The following is a 12,608-nucleotide window of genomic DNA, read 5'->3' on the forward strand; positions in this document are numbered from 1 at the left end:
GAATTGTACTATAACTATTAAAATTAATATTTTAAAGAATGAGCCATTTATCTTTCTCTTCATTTGTTTTTAAATAGTCTATTTATATCACCTGGCAATTGGAACAGGGCAAACTTTATCACTATCTGCTTAATAATTATTCCATTAATGTTGAGTTAGACAAGAGAAAATGTCACTTCACTGTGGAAATAGCAAGTAACTACCTTTTGAATATGTAAATTCTTACCTTTAAGTTTTTCTGTTTTTTTTTTTTTTTTTTTTTTTTTTTTTAATAAACAAGTGGGTTATGGATAGCCAGCTGCTGCTCCAAACTTTTATACTGTTTGAAATGCTTGTCAACAGTGCCAGAATGACAGTCCTAAAATAAAAAACTACCTAGTTATATACAGAAAAATTGTCAAAGACCTTGTCCTATCATTTTCGCTTGAGGGTTATCCTTAGGGACAGTAAGGTATTTCCCAAAATGATCAGATGATTAAGTGCTAAATACTATCCTGGTGCTACATTTTATATTTACAGTTTATGACTCTGGTTTTATTTGTTGGTTGGTTTATGGAAAGTCTTAAGTATTGAAAGTTAATTCAGAACATTGTTCAGACCTTATAAAATGATAGGTGATCATAAACAACAGACTTTTGCTAACTTTTATTAGACAATTTCAAATAGTCATGTAAACAATACTGGTATTACCATCCAGCCCACAGCTTTCTTCAAGTTCTCAAGTCACCCTGTTTCACTGTGATGGTGTAGAGAAGGGGAAACAGGCAGGGTGAACACGGCTTACGCAAGAATCACGGCCACAAGAGGACAGAGCAGGATGGTAGTTCTACTGGCTCTTTGAAACAGGTTCAATTTAGCTAATCACTTTTATCAGTCTATAATCTGCTCCCATTCTGACAAGAATGATAATTCCAGTCTAGCAGGTTCTTAAAGTGCCTTTCAGTAGAACTTTAAATAGCATACTATGGTAGATTGGTTCCCAAAATAGCTGCAACCATATCTCCCAGCTTGCAGGTCTTTTGCAACGAGATTCTGCTTCTTTTCCCATCAGGAGGTAGAGTCTCATTCTCCTCCCCTTGAACGCAGCTTGCCAGTAGATGTGGCGGAGGTATAACATATGGCTTCTGAGCCAGGCTTTTTGATGTATTGTAGATTTTCCTCTCAAACTTTTGGGATACCCCTTCCTGGAATGTTTTCTTGTAACTGCCCTGATGAGGAAGTCCAGGCTAACCCTGTGGGAACCTCATGTAGAGGAAAGACCAGGTTCCTGGGTTGAAAAGCCCAGCCAAACCCAGTCTGTTCCCAGCTGATCTAACCAGCTGAAGCAGCCACATGAGTGACCCCAGGTGAGACCAGAAGTACAACCATCCCATCCACCCACAGAATAAAGAAAATGATAAATTATTGTTTTAAGCCATGAGGTATTGGGATAATTTGTTATGCCATAGTTAAAACATGGACTCTAACACAACAGTATCTTGTACAGCAGTTAGAAAAAACAAACAAAAAAGAGCATTTATAAAGCTAACAGTTTTATTGCCCTTTTTGGTTATCCTGTCTAGGTTTATGACTTACGTATGGTACAGGATTTTCCTATGTAACCAGGAGCACAATCACAGTTCCCAGTTTTTTTGTTGCACTGACCTCCATTCTCACAGGGTGCTCAGGAGAATTGGCACTCTGGTCCCCAGAGGCCATCAGGGCAGGCTTGCAAAGTAAAAAGAGAGAAAGAAAGGAGCTTAGACTTGTAATAAGTCTCAAGATGATCCCAGATTTCTACTGCTGCCTAAGCAAATTGGAAAAGTGTGTGTGTGTGTATGACTGAGCTGCAAAGAAAGAAACATACTAGTAGCCTCTAAGGATTTATAGCACTTCCAAAAATATTCCCTGAAGAAATCAACAAGATGCTATATCTTGTCACTTTGGAAACACAGATACAGAGGTTGGCTTTTTGCTGAAAATATGGTTTTTCAGACATTTATAGCACTTCCAAAAATATTCCCTGAAGAAATCAACAAGATGCTATATCGTGTCACTTTGGAAACACAGATACAGAGGTTGGCTTTTTGCTGAAAATATGGTTTTTCAGACAGTAACAATGGAAGCAATTTTGATATACATCTTTGGAGGCAGTTGCACAGAACAAAACGTGAAAATGAGATGTAATTTGTAAAGGAAGCTCAGGAGGCATGGTGCTCAGAATGTTGCTCTCAAATGGTTGCCCAAATCCTGTTCTCCAAGTCTTTGCTTCTTTCATAAGCCAGAATAATCATGCTGGAAGTTTGCAAATTGTGTATTGTATAAGAACGTACAAGGCATAAGGTGGGCAAAGAGAAATTGCATGCTGCTTTGTCAAATGCCCTCTGAACTAGAAAAAGACAGGTGATGCTGCAGAGACTACTGAGGGCTCAGAAGTTTCAGCATATGTTCTACCATTAAAACCACAGCAATAAGAAACCTGGTGGAAAGCATTCTTTTAAACAGGGAAAACGGGGAAACTTTCCTGCATTTGTGACAATTGTGGAAAGTTACATCAAACAAAGTCAGGCTGGGAAGTATCTTCTTGTTCTGGACAGGGTCTTTGAATAACAGAATTTTTACATTTTCTAGTATATTCATACCCGATCTGTTGATCACTTACTCTGAGCCAAGCACTTTATGTAAATTAGCTCATATTTCCATAAAAATAACTCCACAACATGAGCAACTTTATCTACATTTTAATAAGAAATGGAGGCTCTGAGAGGTTAAATGACTTACTGTGTCACAAAGCTTATAAAAAGCTAAGTTGGGATTTGAATCATGATTTTTTGGCCTCTGAAACTGGTGCTCCCAGTCACTACACCCAACTTACTCTACAATACTAGGTACCGAGCACCTTTCAAGTCCATTCACCTGCTCTTGCAGACTCACCAGAGCTACAAATTTGAAGTTCATACAACATGGAACGACTGTAACAAAAGTCTTTCTTTCTTATGATGACACAGGATTGTATATGCATCCTTAGATGAATTCAAGGGGCTTGCTGGTCCACAGTCTTCTGCATTCAGAGCTCTGCCTGCAGCTGGGGTCCCAAATACCCCAGGCTACAAACTAATCAAAGCAAGGCAAAGACACTGGTGGCTTCCTTTTTTATTTTTATTTATTTGTTTGTTTGTTTGCTATTTCTCAGGTTAGTGGTAGAAACCAGCTCTTCTGTTCTTAGGAGTCATGGCTGATAAGCTAAATAAGGCCCGGTGCTGATTGTGGAGAGTACTGTTCATTAGTGCCATTGAAACAATTTGCAGTCTTTAATTAACTATTCATCCACAATCTAGACACAGGTCTGGAGTTAAGATTTTTAAAGATATGTCTGGCTCTAAGGAGCACTTGGGCTACTTCACTCTTTTAAAAGGAGAGAGAAAAACAACAGGGCTGATTTTTATCATGCACAACTCTTGGAGAGCTCTTTTTGCCTTGATTTCAACTGCCAATCATAGCAAGCCAATTCACCTACTCCAGTCTGATTCATAATTTCATTTTGTGGTTAGACAAAAATATCAAAATTGGACAAAGTTATCTGATTGAAAAATAATATGTTTTCCAGAGATTATGGTGACCTCTCTATTTTGCTGATTTACATATACTTTCAACTCATTTTTCTTCACAGTGGGAATCTCAGAAGCATTTTCCAATAAAGTATATTCAGCAGCTGCCTTAAGGAAATGTTATCAGAATAAATTAAACTTAACCAGGTGTGTGTATATGGTATTGTCTCCTCATGCATTGACTTCCAGGGCAGGACTTCTGCAGTGGGGACATGGAGAAGGGGTCTACTCTAGGCTTACAAATCAGTTGAAGCAGGAGGAGGTTTAAAGATTGGTGCAGGACCCACTTGCACACCATATTAAACACATTCACATTCATGTAGTGTCAACCTTTCGTTTCCCCAAGTTCCTTTCCCCATTGCCTAGAAAGCCACAATCCAGTTACCTAAATAGCCTTCTCACCATGAAATTTAGAAGGACATCCCTGCTCTCATGCTCCAGTGCCACAGCCATAGGACAACCTGGAATGTCACACTCCCCTTTTCACTCAGCTCCACAAAAGCCCTGCAGACCCTCTGAAGATGGCAACGGAAGCAGCAAATACATGATACATGAGCATCAATGACAACTTTCAATCCCAGTGCCTGCCTCTGTAAGTGGACCCAACAGTAGAATGGCTTCCTTTCGAACCCATTATTTCCTCATTTTAAGCAAGATTGCCCTTTGAATCACTGAAAAGGCAAAAAGTATCATAGCTTACTATTAGTTATAATAATTTTCTTTGTCATATGCTCAGTATTCTTATGTGTTAAAGAAAAAAAAATTTGTGGTAATTTCCCCTGAATAAAAAAATAATAAAAGTTCAATGCAAATTACATGATAATATGAGGAAAATGTGTAAAGAATAAAAAATGAACCATGCTCATTTATACATTAAGAAAATATGTATTGAGCAGAATCTATGTGTCAGAACTGTTCTAGGAGTCTGGGGACACTTGGGTGAACAAAATTTACAGATATCCTTCCCCCATGGGGTTCAGATTCTAGCAGAAAACAAGAAGCAATAAATATTAGACATATTAATAATTAGAGTAGTGGTATGTTAGAAGATGACCAGCACTATAGAAAAAGAAAAAAAGTTCAGGGAGACTAGCAAGTTGCAATTTTAAGTAGGGTGGTACCAATAAGATCCAGTGAAAAAGGTGACATGAAACTTTTTGACAACATGAAAGAGCCATGTAGATACCCAGGGAGGAGCATTCCATGAGTCCACAAGCTAGAGCCAGTGATTACTGATATATTGGAATACCTTTTTCCAAATTTTATATTCATCTACACACACATATAAATATGTATTTGTTACTTATTATTAAAATCCCACAATTCATAAAAATTAATACTTAAAGACTTATTTTTAAAATTATGTAATAGAAATTTGAGGAAGGGTTTCACGAATAACCATTTAAATTTTGCAAAGATTTTCTGTGGTTAAATATCTTTGAATTGTATTTGTCTGAATAATCAATCTTTAGATACAAAAAAAAACCAGATTCGGTAATTCTGGAAGCCAGCAGTGCCCTCGGTTGATTAATTCAAATCAAGGAAGTGGTTTTCCAGCTCTACTCTCTTTAGGGTAAGATTCTCTGCATTGTGGTCTTTCTTCCTCGCTCAGTGTAGCAAGGGGACAGCTAACAGGAGAGGCTAAGAAGACAACATTAAATAACTATTGCCCTGTCTCTCAGTTTCCTCACCTGTAAATAGGGGATTAATAAAGTTTACCAATCTCCCACGGACAGTGTGGATTAACTAATTAATGATCATATGATGCTGAACAAAGGCTGAGCATTATTATTAGAGAAGAAAGAAAATCTATCATCAGATTGTACCTTTCTGGCATCTGTTGCCTTGGTAACCAGATTTGCAGGTGCAACTACCATCTTTGGCACTGCCTTCCAGGGTGCTCTCCTCTACACACTGGCATTCTGAAGAGCAGCCAGCTCCGTTGGCCCCCTTGGGGCAGTCTGCAAGCAGATTGAAGCAAACTGGTCATCTGAAAACCATGCTTTGTTTATTTTAAATTGTTAGTGCACAGATATGTAGTTCTGTGGGGCCTGATTATGGGTAAAACAAGGGGATCATCCTGACTGCCAAAAAAAATAAGAAAACAAATGTCTTTCAAACAAGGCAATTCATTTGCTTTTTGGCAACTGGACGTGAACAGTGAAGGCTGAACTACTTAAATGGCTCTGGTGCTTCCGGGAGAGAAATTGCTTCTCAATGTGCTCCATTGGTGCCCATAGTTAATATTCTCTGAGGACTGCTAAGCCCTGCCAGTCCCCATATTCATCTTCCACAGCACAGAGATGATGGACAAGCATTTATGTGAGTGTTTATCATTGTTTTTACTCCCTTTACTTATATATAATTGGAAATAATTTTACAACATGTGGATAACACAAAGCTTTCATTGTGACAGCAGCATTATCTAGGCCAAATCTTTGGCAAACGGTGCTTGCCTTCCCTTTGTTATTCCCTGTGCCACTGATTTTGGGGATGGTGGTCAGCACAGGAATTCTAACATGGAAAAGTCCCACCTTTGCATTACGGAAAACATACCCTTCGTTCTCTCTTTGAAGAGACACTTTCAGTAATTCAATTTCATTTTGAAAATATAACTCTGACATGTTTTTTTTCTTTCCCATTACAGTTGTCCAAGGGACTTAAATGAAAGAGCCTTCGAGTGCCCTCGGAAAACATACCCTTCGTTCTCTCTTTGAAGAGACACTTTCAGTAATTCAATTTCATTTTGAAAATATAACTCTGACATGTTTTTTTTTCTTTCCCATTACAGTTGTCCAAGGGACTTAAATGAAAGAGCCTTCGAGTGCCCTCCAGGTTCAAGGTAATTGTATTGTATGCACATATAGACTTTGCTGTAGAAAGGTGCTTAGAGAAAACAAAACAAATCACTCGACTTTCTGGTGGATGAAAGGGACATTAGAAGAGATCATTCAAAGTGGCGGTTCTGATGCCACGATATGGGGAGATCATAGTTGCAGTTGCCAGGTAAGAAATGTGGCCTCTTCACGGGTTTCCACGAAAAATCCATACACAGTACTCACTGATATTTTGCAAGACTTTCATCCATCATTTCTTATGCATTGAAATGTGTCCACCCAAAATTCATATATTGAAGTCCTATCCCCCAGTATCTCAGAATGTGATCTTATTTAGAAATTGAGTCATTGCAGATGTAATTAGTTGAGTTATGATGAGGTCATACTGGAATAGAATGAACCTCTAATCCAATATGACTGATGTCCTCACAAACAGGGGAAATTTGTACAGAGAGACATGCATACATGGAGAACACCTGTACTGTGAAGATTGGAGTTATACTGCCACAAGTCAAGGAACCACCAGAAACTAGAGAGAGGCCCGGAACAGATCCTTCCCGAGCATCTTCAGAGGGCCTGTGGACACTTGATCTTGAACTGTTAGCCTCCACAACTGTGAGACAATAAATTTCTTTTGTTTATGCTACTCAGTTTGTGATACTTTATTTAGTCGGCCCTAGAAAACTAATACAGAGTTGCAAATTCAAGTGTCTCAGGGTCAGGCAAGTGACATTAATAGATACAGCCTTGAGTCCAAGCAATAAGGGGATCCCAAAGAACTGGAATGTATATGTTCTTCCTAAAGATGGTCATATTCAAAATGCTCACCACCACCAAGTCTGTTTGCTGAATTTCTCCTGTGCCTCAACTCCTCACAGCATGCAAATAAATAAAAATCTGCATTGCTGATATTATTAAACTCTAAAAACTTTAACTTTTCATGTTTCTGAAAAGTTAGCTTTTAAAATTTTTGACCAGATGAATTATGATGTAAGTTTTTTGTTTGGGGGGAATTTTTTTTTTTTTTTTTTTGGCCTAAACATCTGATATTACCTTTTAAAAAAAAGTTAATACTAAAAATGGGATGTCTCTTTTTACACTAGAGAACAATAGAAGCTTTTAAAATTTTTGACCAGATGAATTATGATGTAAGTTTTTGTTTGGGGGGAATTTTTTTTTTTTTTTTTTTGGCCTAAACATCTGATATTACCTTTTAAAAAAAAGTTAATACTAAAAATGGGATGTCTCTTTTTACACTAGAGAACAATAGAAATGATACTATCTTTGTTTCTAGGTCAGCCTTCTTCCCTTGGCATGTTCTAAGAGGTGTAGGACATTCTGGAACACACCATCTGCACCTCCATCACATTTACTCACACCTTCCTCCCTTCTCTTCTATTTTGCTGACCTAAGCCTTACCTTTCCTTATGACCCAGGTTCAGTTTTCTATACTGCTTCACTGGCTTTCTTATTGGAGTATTTCTAATTTCTTCTCTCTTGTCTAAGGGCACACCTTTTATAAAACAGAATAAGAGCCATAGATATTCAGCTAAACACACAATATAAGACTCTAAAAGGTGTCCATTTTTAAGAGATGGACACGGTATTACTGAATGCTATGATCTGAATATTTGTGCCCTTATAAAAGAGACCCCAGAGAGCTGCCTAGCCCTTTTTACCATGTGAGGACACAGCAAAAAGGTACCATGCATGAGCCAGAAAATGGGCTCTCAGCAGACACCAAATCTGCTGGGACTTTGATCTTGGATTTCCCAGTCTCCAGAACTGTGAGAAATAAATATTTGTTGTTTATAAGCTACAGTTTATGGTATTTTGTTGTAGCAGCTCAAACAGATTAAGACACTGAAGTTTACTCAGGAAAGATTTTCAGAGAAACTAGTCCTTCAACCCAAAGAGAAGACGTGGACTAGGTAGAGGAGCAGGGCAGACATCATCTCAGGCTCACAGACACCTGCACACAGCTTCCAGGTGGGGATGGTGAGCATCCAGGTTATCTTGTCGGTAGAAAATCTAAGTTACTACGTACTCAAGTATTTATTGGTGATCGTGTTTTCTTTCATTTTTTGCTAAATGTGATTGATAGTCAAAATGAAAAATGAAAAACCTGTTTTAGAAATTTTAGGGAATGATACCCAGAAATAAAAGAGACTTACTCTGGGCCCTTGATATTCAACTCTTGTAAAGTGTCAAATATCCTTTTACTCATAAGTAAACTATTAACAATCCTCTCTCTCAATAATTAAGGTAAACACTAATAGAAAAATAATGTACAAAAATTAGAAATATTTTTCTTCCATTCATCAAAATTTAGATTCTATCTTTTAAACAGGCTAAATACTAGAATATAATTGTCATATATATGTAACTATATAAATTATGTTTTTTACTCTTCCTTTGTCTAACATATTCTCTGTACTTTTCTGAGCCTTCATACTTCACACAAAGAGCAAATTCAGAGCCTGTGACCTACTCAGATGACAAAACCTCCCATAGCGCCCCGGCTCACACATACAGGCTCCATACATCTTGTGACAATAGCCACTGTTGATGCAGTTACATTTCCTCTTGCAGTTCTTCCCAAAGAACCCTTTTGGGCATCCTGGAGGATGGTAAGACAAGCACAGGAAATGTTAACCCACATGCAAAACTTACTAGAGCTGTCATTATACGAAGTAAGGAGGTTGAGAAAAGCAAGATGTTTCCAACGTGGTTAAACTGAAGGCTAGAGAGATCTTTTGTAAACCACAAATAGGATTCTGCATCCTCAGCTTAAAATCCTAAAATGACTTGTCATTGCTGTCAGGTCCAAACCCCCAAGCTTAACTAGATTCCGAGCCCCTGCATGGGCTGACATCCCATTGCACTGCTGTCTCCCTGGCTGCCTTTGCTCGGCCACGCTGGCCTCTGCAGGTCCCACAGTGCATCCCACGCCTCCCACTTCAGTCTGGCAGCATGTGGCCTCTTAGTCTGGAATGCTCATCCCTCACTCTTCCCCTGTCTCATCTGTCCTCGTTCTTCAGGCTTCTGTTTAAGTGTCACATCTCCAGAAGTCTTGCCCTGGCTCACAGAGTCTGCATTGTCCTCGTGATCTCACCTTTAACTACACATTAATATTTAATTGGTAACACCTACCAACATTTGTAACATATGTTTGTCTTGAACAAGACTGCAAGTTCCTCATGGAAGGACGTGGAGCATCATGATTTCTTTTCAGTTATCACATCCTAATGCCTGGCACCATTCCTTGTATCCATTTAATATATATTTTTAATAAATAAACAGACTGCTCAAGGGATAAGTAACTGGGATGCCAGCAGGGGCTTTCCTGCATCTCAGAAAACAAAGTAAACTTTGTTTCTATCTCCCCAGTTCGGTGGACTGTGAGAATCTAATCAACTCCCCATGATTTCTGGCAATCCCTGGAGATTTATATCCTCATTGACTCTCTGCCTTTAGCTCTTATCCCTATACAAGCAGTTTCTGTTCTTGTGTGTTATCAGTCCAGGTAACAAATGTGCCCTCTTCACTGGTTTCTGTGAAAAATCCATACACAATACTCGTCGGTATTTTGTGAGATTTTTCATCCATCATTTCTTTTCTTCTCTCCTTCCTCTCCTCTCCTTCTCTGATTTTCATCTCTCTCCCTCCTGGTTTGCCCAAGGAGCTCCGTTTTATCCCCCTGCTGTTATGCAGAGCGAACAAATTCTCCCCAGCTTTTACATCCAAATCTGCATACACAAACTCGACAAAAGTCGCAGAAGAAAAAGCCTTTCTCTGTGTCAGAATTCATCCTGCTTAGGTCACAGTAGGAGATTTAAGCATCGCTTATTTTGTTGTTCCACACATCATAAGTCAAAACAATTGTACTCTTGTATATATAGACACGGCCTTTTACTTCTTTAGAAAAGGCCACCTTGAAAAATACAGATGCAACTTTCACTTAGTTTATTTCCCACTAGAAACCTCAGGAGCTTAGAGTTGCCCCACATGACTTGCACCAGCCTTCCTACCATCTTGTGACTGGCACCAGCCTTCCTACCATCTTCACATGTTTTCTCATGAACCCCTGGGGGGCACTGGCACTGCCCTGTCAGAGGATCACGGTGCCTCCGTCCTCACAGTCATGGAGGCTGCCACACTCTTTCCCGTGGGTCTCTGGAGAACAAGCTGTGAAGACAATAGAGAAGATGAACACACAGTGTAACATACTTTTTGTGATACAAAAGGAAAAAAAGCTTATCATTCCATTAGGATGGATACCAAGTATGACTTGCACCAGCCTTCCTACCATCTTCACATGTTTTCCCATGAACCCCTGGGGGGCACTGGCACTGCCCTGTCAGAGGATCACGGTGCCTCCGTTCTCACAGTCATGGAGGCTGCCACACTCTTTCCCGTGGGTCTCTGGAGAACAAGCTGTGAAGACAATAGAGAAGATGAACACACAGTGTCACATACTTTTTGTGATACAAAAGGAAAAAAAGCTTATCATTCCATTAGGATGGATACCAAGTAATTACAATCTCAGTAGTTTGCAGACCCAGGGAAAATCTCTAGCATGATCCTACTTTGGACGGCATCATCATTCCTGAGGGAATTACTGATATAGCTAGATAAAATAATGATGACTGAAGGAATTGCAAATGAGATCCAAATGCAAAATTTACCTTGCTCCTTAGACTCTAACCTTCACATTTTCAAAGCTACCCTAACATCTTTGCTATGCAACTCTAACCAACTGTAATAAGAAACAAACTGCATCTTCTATTTTGAAAAATGGAAAGAAAAGGCAGGGGGAGAAAAAGGTATGTATTTTTAACCAGCTATGGTTCTCTTGAGGTTCTCAAGGTATTTTGCATTGCCAGAGATTGATAACGTCCAGCAGACAACTGTTTGGCTTCTTGGTATTTTTTGAAGTATTGAGTGTTTCAGTAAAAAAATAAATAAATTGAGAAAATGTCCCTGACTTTTTTAACTTGAGTAAATACAGCTGTTGAGATAATTTCAGTAATCATTTTAATTGCATTTTATCATAATAGGTTAAATACTGTGAAAGTACATTTATATCATCTCCTCCGTTCACCAACCTCGCCCCATGACCCCCACATTCCAGAGGTTAATATGGAACTGTGGAACCTGGCTTCTTATCCACCTTTTTCTTTGCTTTCAAGCCATAGTCTACTATGAAAGGGAAAGGAAAGAGGAATACAAAAGAAAGGGAAAGAGATTGGCATTGAACATTTGTTGAGGCCCATATTGTTAATTTATATTTTGTTAGTCTTTAAATTCTTACAGCAATCACAGAAGGGGCATTTAAAAAAATATACCTATAAAATGAAGCTAAGAAAGTTTAAATTGTTTGCACTATGTCTGAATTACAGCAAATCATCAACATAGGCAAACCAACACTATTATTTGACACTCTCCCACAAAGTAGAATATATCGTACAGTACAGGAATTTGCCAAATACGTCATTAGCATCAAACAGAACAAATATCCTGGGGAAAAAAAATTAAAACAAACATGCTCAAAACCATAGCTGGATGATTTAAAAGAAGTCATAAATCTTTCCTTCCATGTCCTAAACCATTTTGTATCATATGAAAATATTCCTATCTTCCCTTCTCCCTGGATTGAGTCACACAATAATAAATTATTTCAATAGGAATTTTTTTCCAGAAGAAATGGGGTTCTAAAAATGTGCTATAAAAATTAAATAATATGTAGTAATTTTTAAATTGCTTCACTATAATTACTTGGAGAAATCTCTAAGAAATCAAAGTAGATATTTTTATTACAGACCAGTAAACATATTGGGCTAGAAGATCTACTCAGTGGGAAAATCTACTTTCCAGATCCCTGATGAATGTTGTTTTTTATTTCTCTTGCTGCATTTAAAGAGTTCGTACTCTTAAAAATACAGGTGATGGATGATTTGTTACTTCCACTTATTGCAGTTTATAGGGATTTTTATTTATTTATTTTTTTCCCTTTTTGTCTTTTTTCATGACCGGCAATGGGATCGCAACCCTTGGTGTCGCGCCCGCACCGCGCTCAACCAGTGAGCAGACTGGTCTCTATATGGGATCCGAACCCTCAGCGGGAGCGCCGCCACGCTCCCAACCCCCGCCCTCTCCCTAGGGCGCCACCTTGCCCGCTCCC

At 38.6% G+C, this 12,608-nt stretch overlaps 1 protein-coding gene across 1 annotated transcript in view; it reads right to left on the bottom strand.

Moving 5' to 3' along the window:
• Positions 1 to 630: 630 nt before the first annotated feature.
• Positions 631 to 12,608, bottom strand: part of LOC103602249 (EGF-like and EMI domain-containing protein 1) — a 129,400-nt gene continuing 117,422 nt past the window's right edge. The window contains 3 exon segments of the mRNA XM_008586659.1: positions 631 to 1,707; positions 5,414 to 5,548; positions 8,916 to 9,060. Coding sequence (XP_008584881.1) covers positions 1,664 to 1,707; positions 5,414 to 5,548; positions 8,916 to 9,060 — 324 coding nt within the window. The 3' untranslated portion in view covers positions 631 to 1,663.

This window comes from Galeopterus variegatus, unplaced genomic scaffold (assembly GCF_000696425.1).
Source record: "Galeopterus variegatus unplaced genomic scaffold, G_variegatus-3.0.2 Scaffold4070, whole genome shotgun sequence".
Classification (NCBI taxonomy): Eukaryota; Metazoa; Chordata; class Mammalia; order Dermoptera; family Cynocephalidae; genus Galeopterus; species Galeopterus variegatus.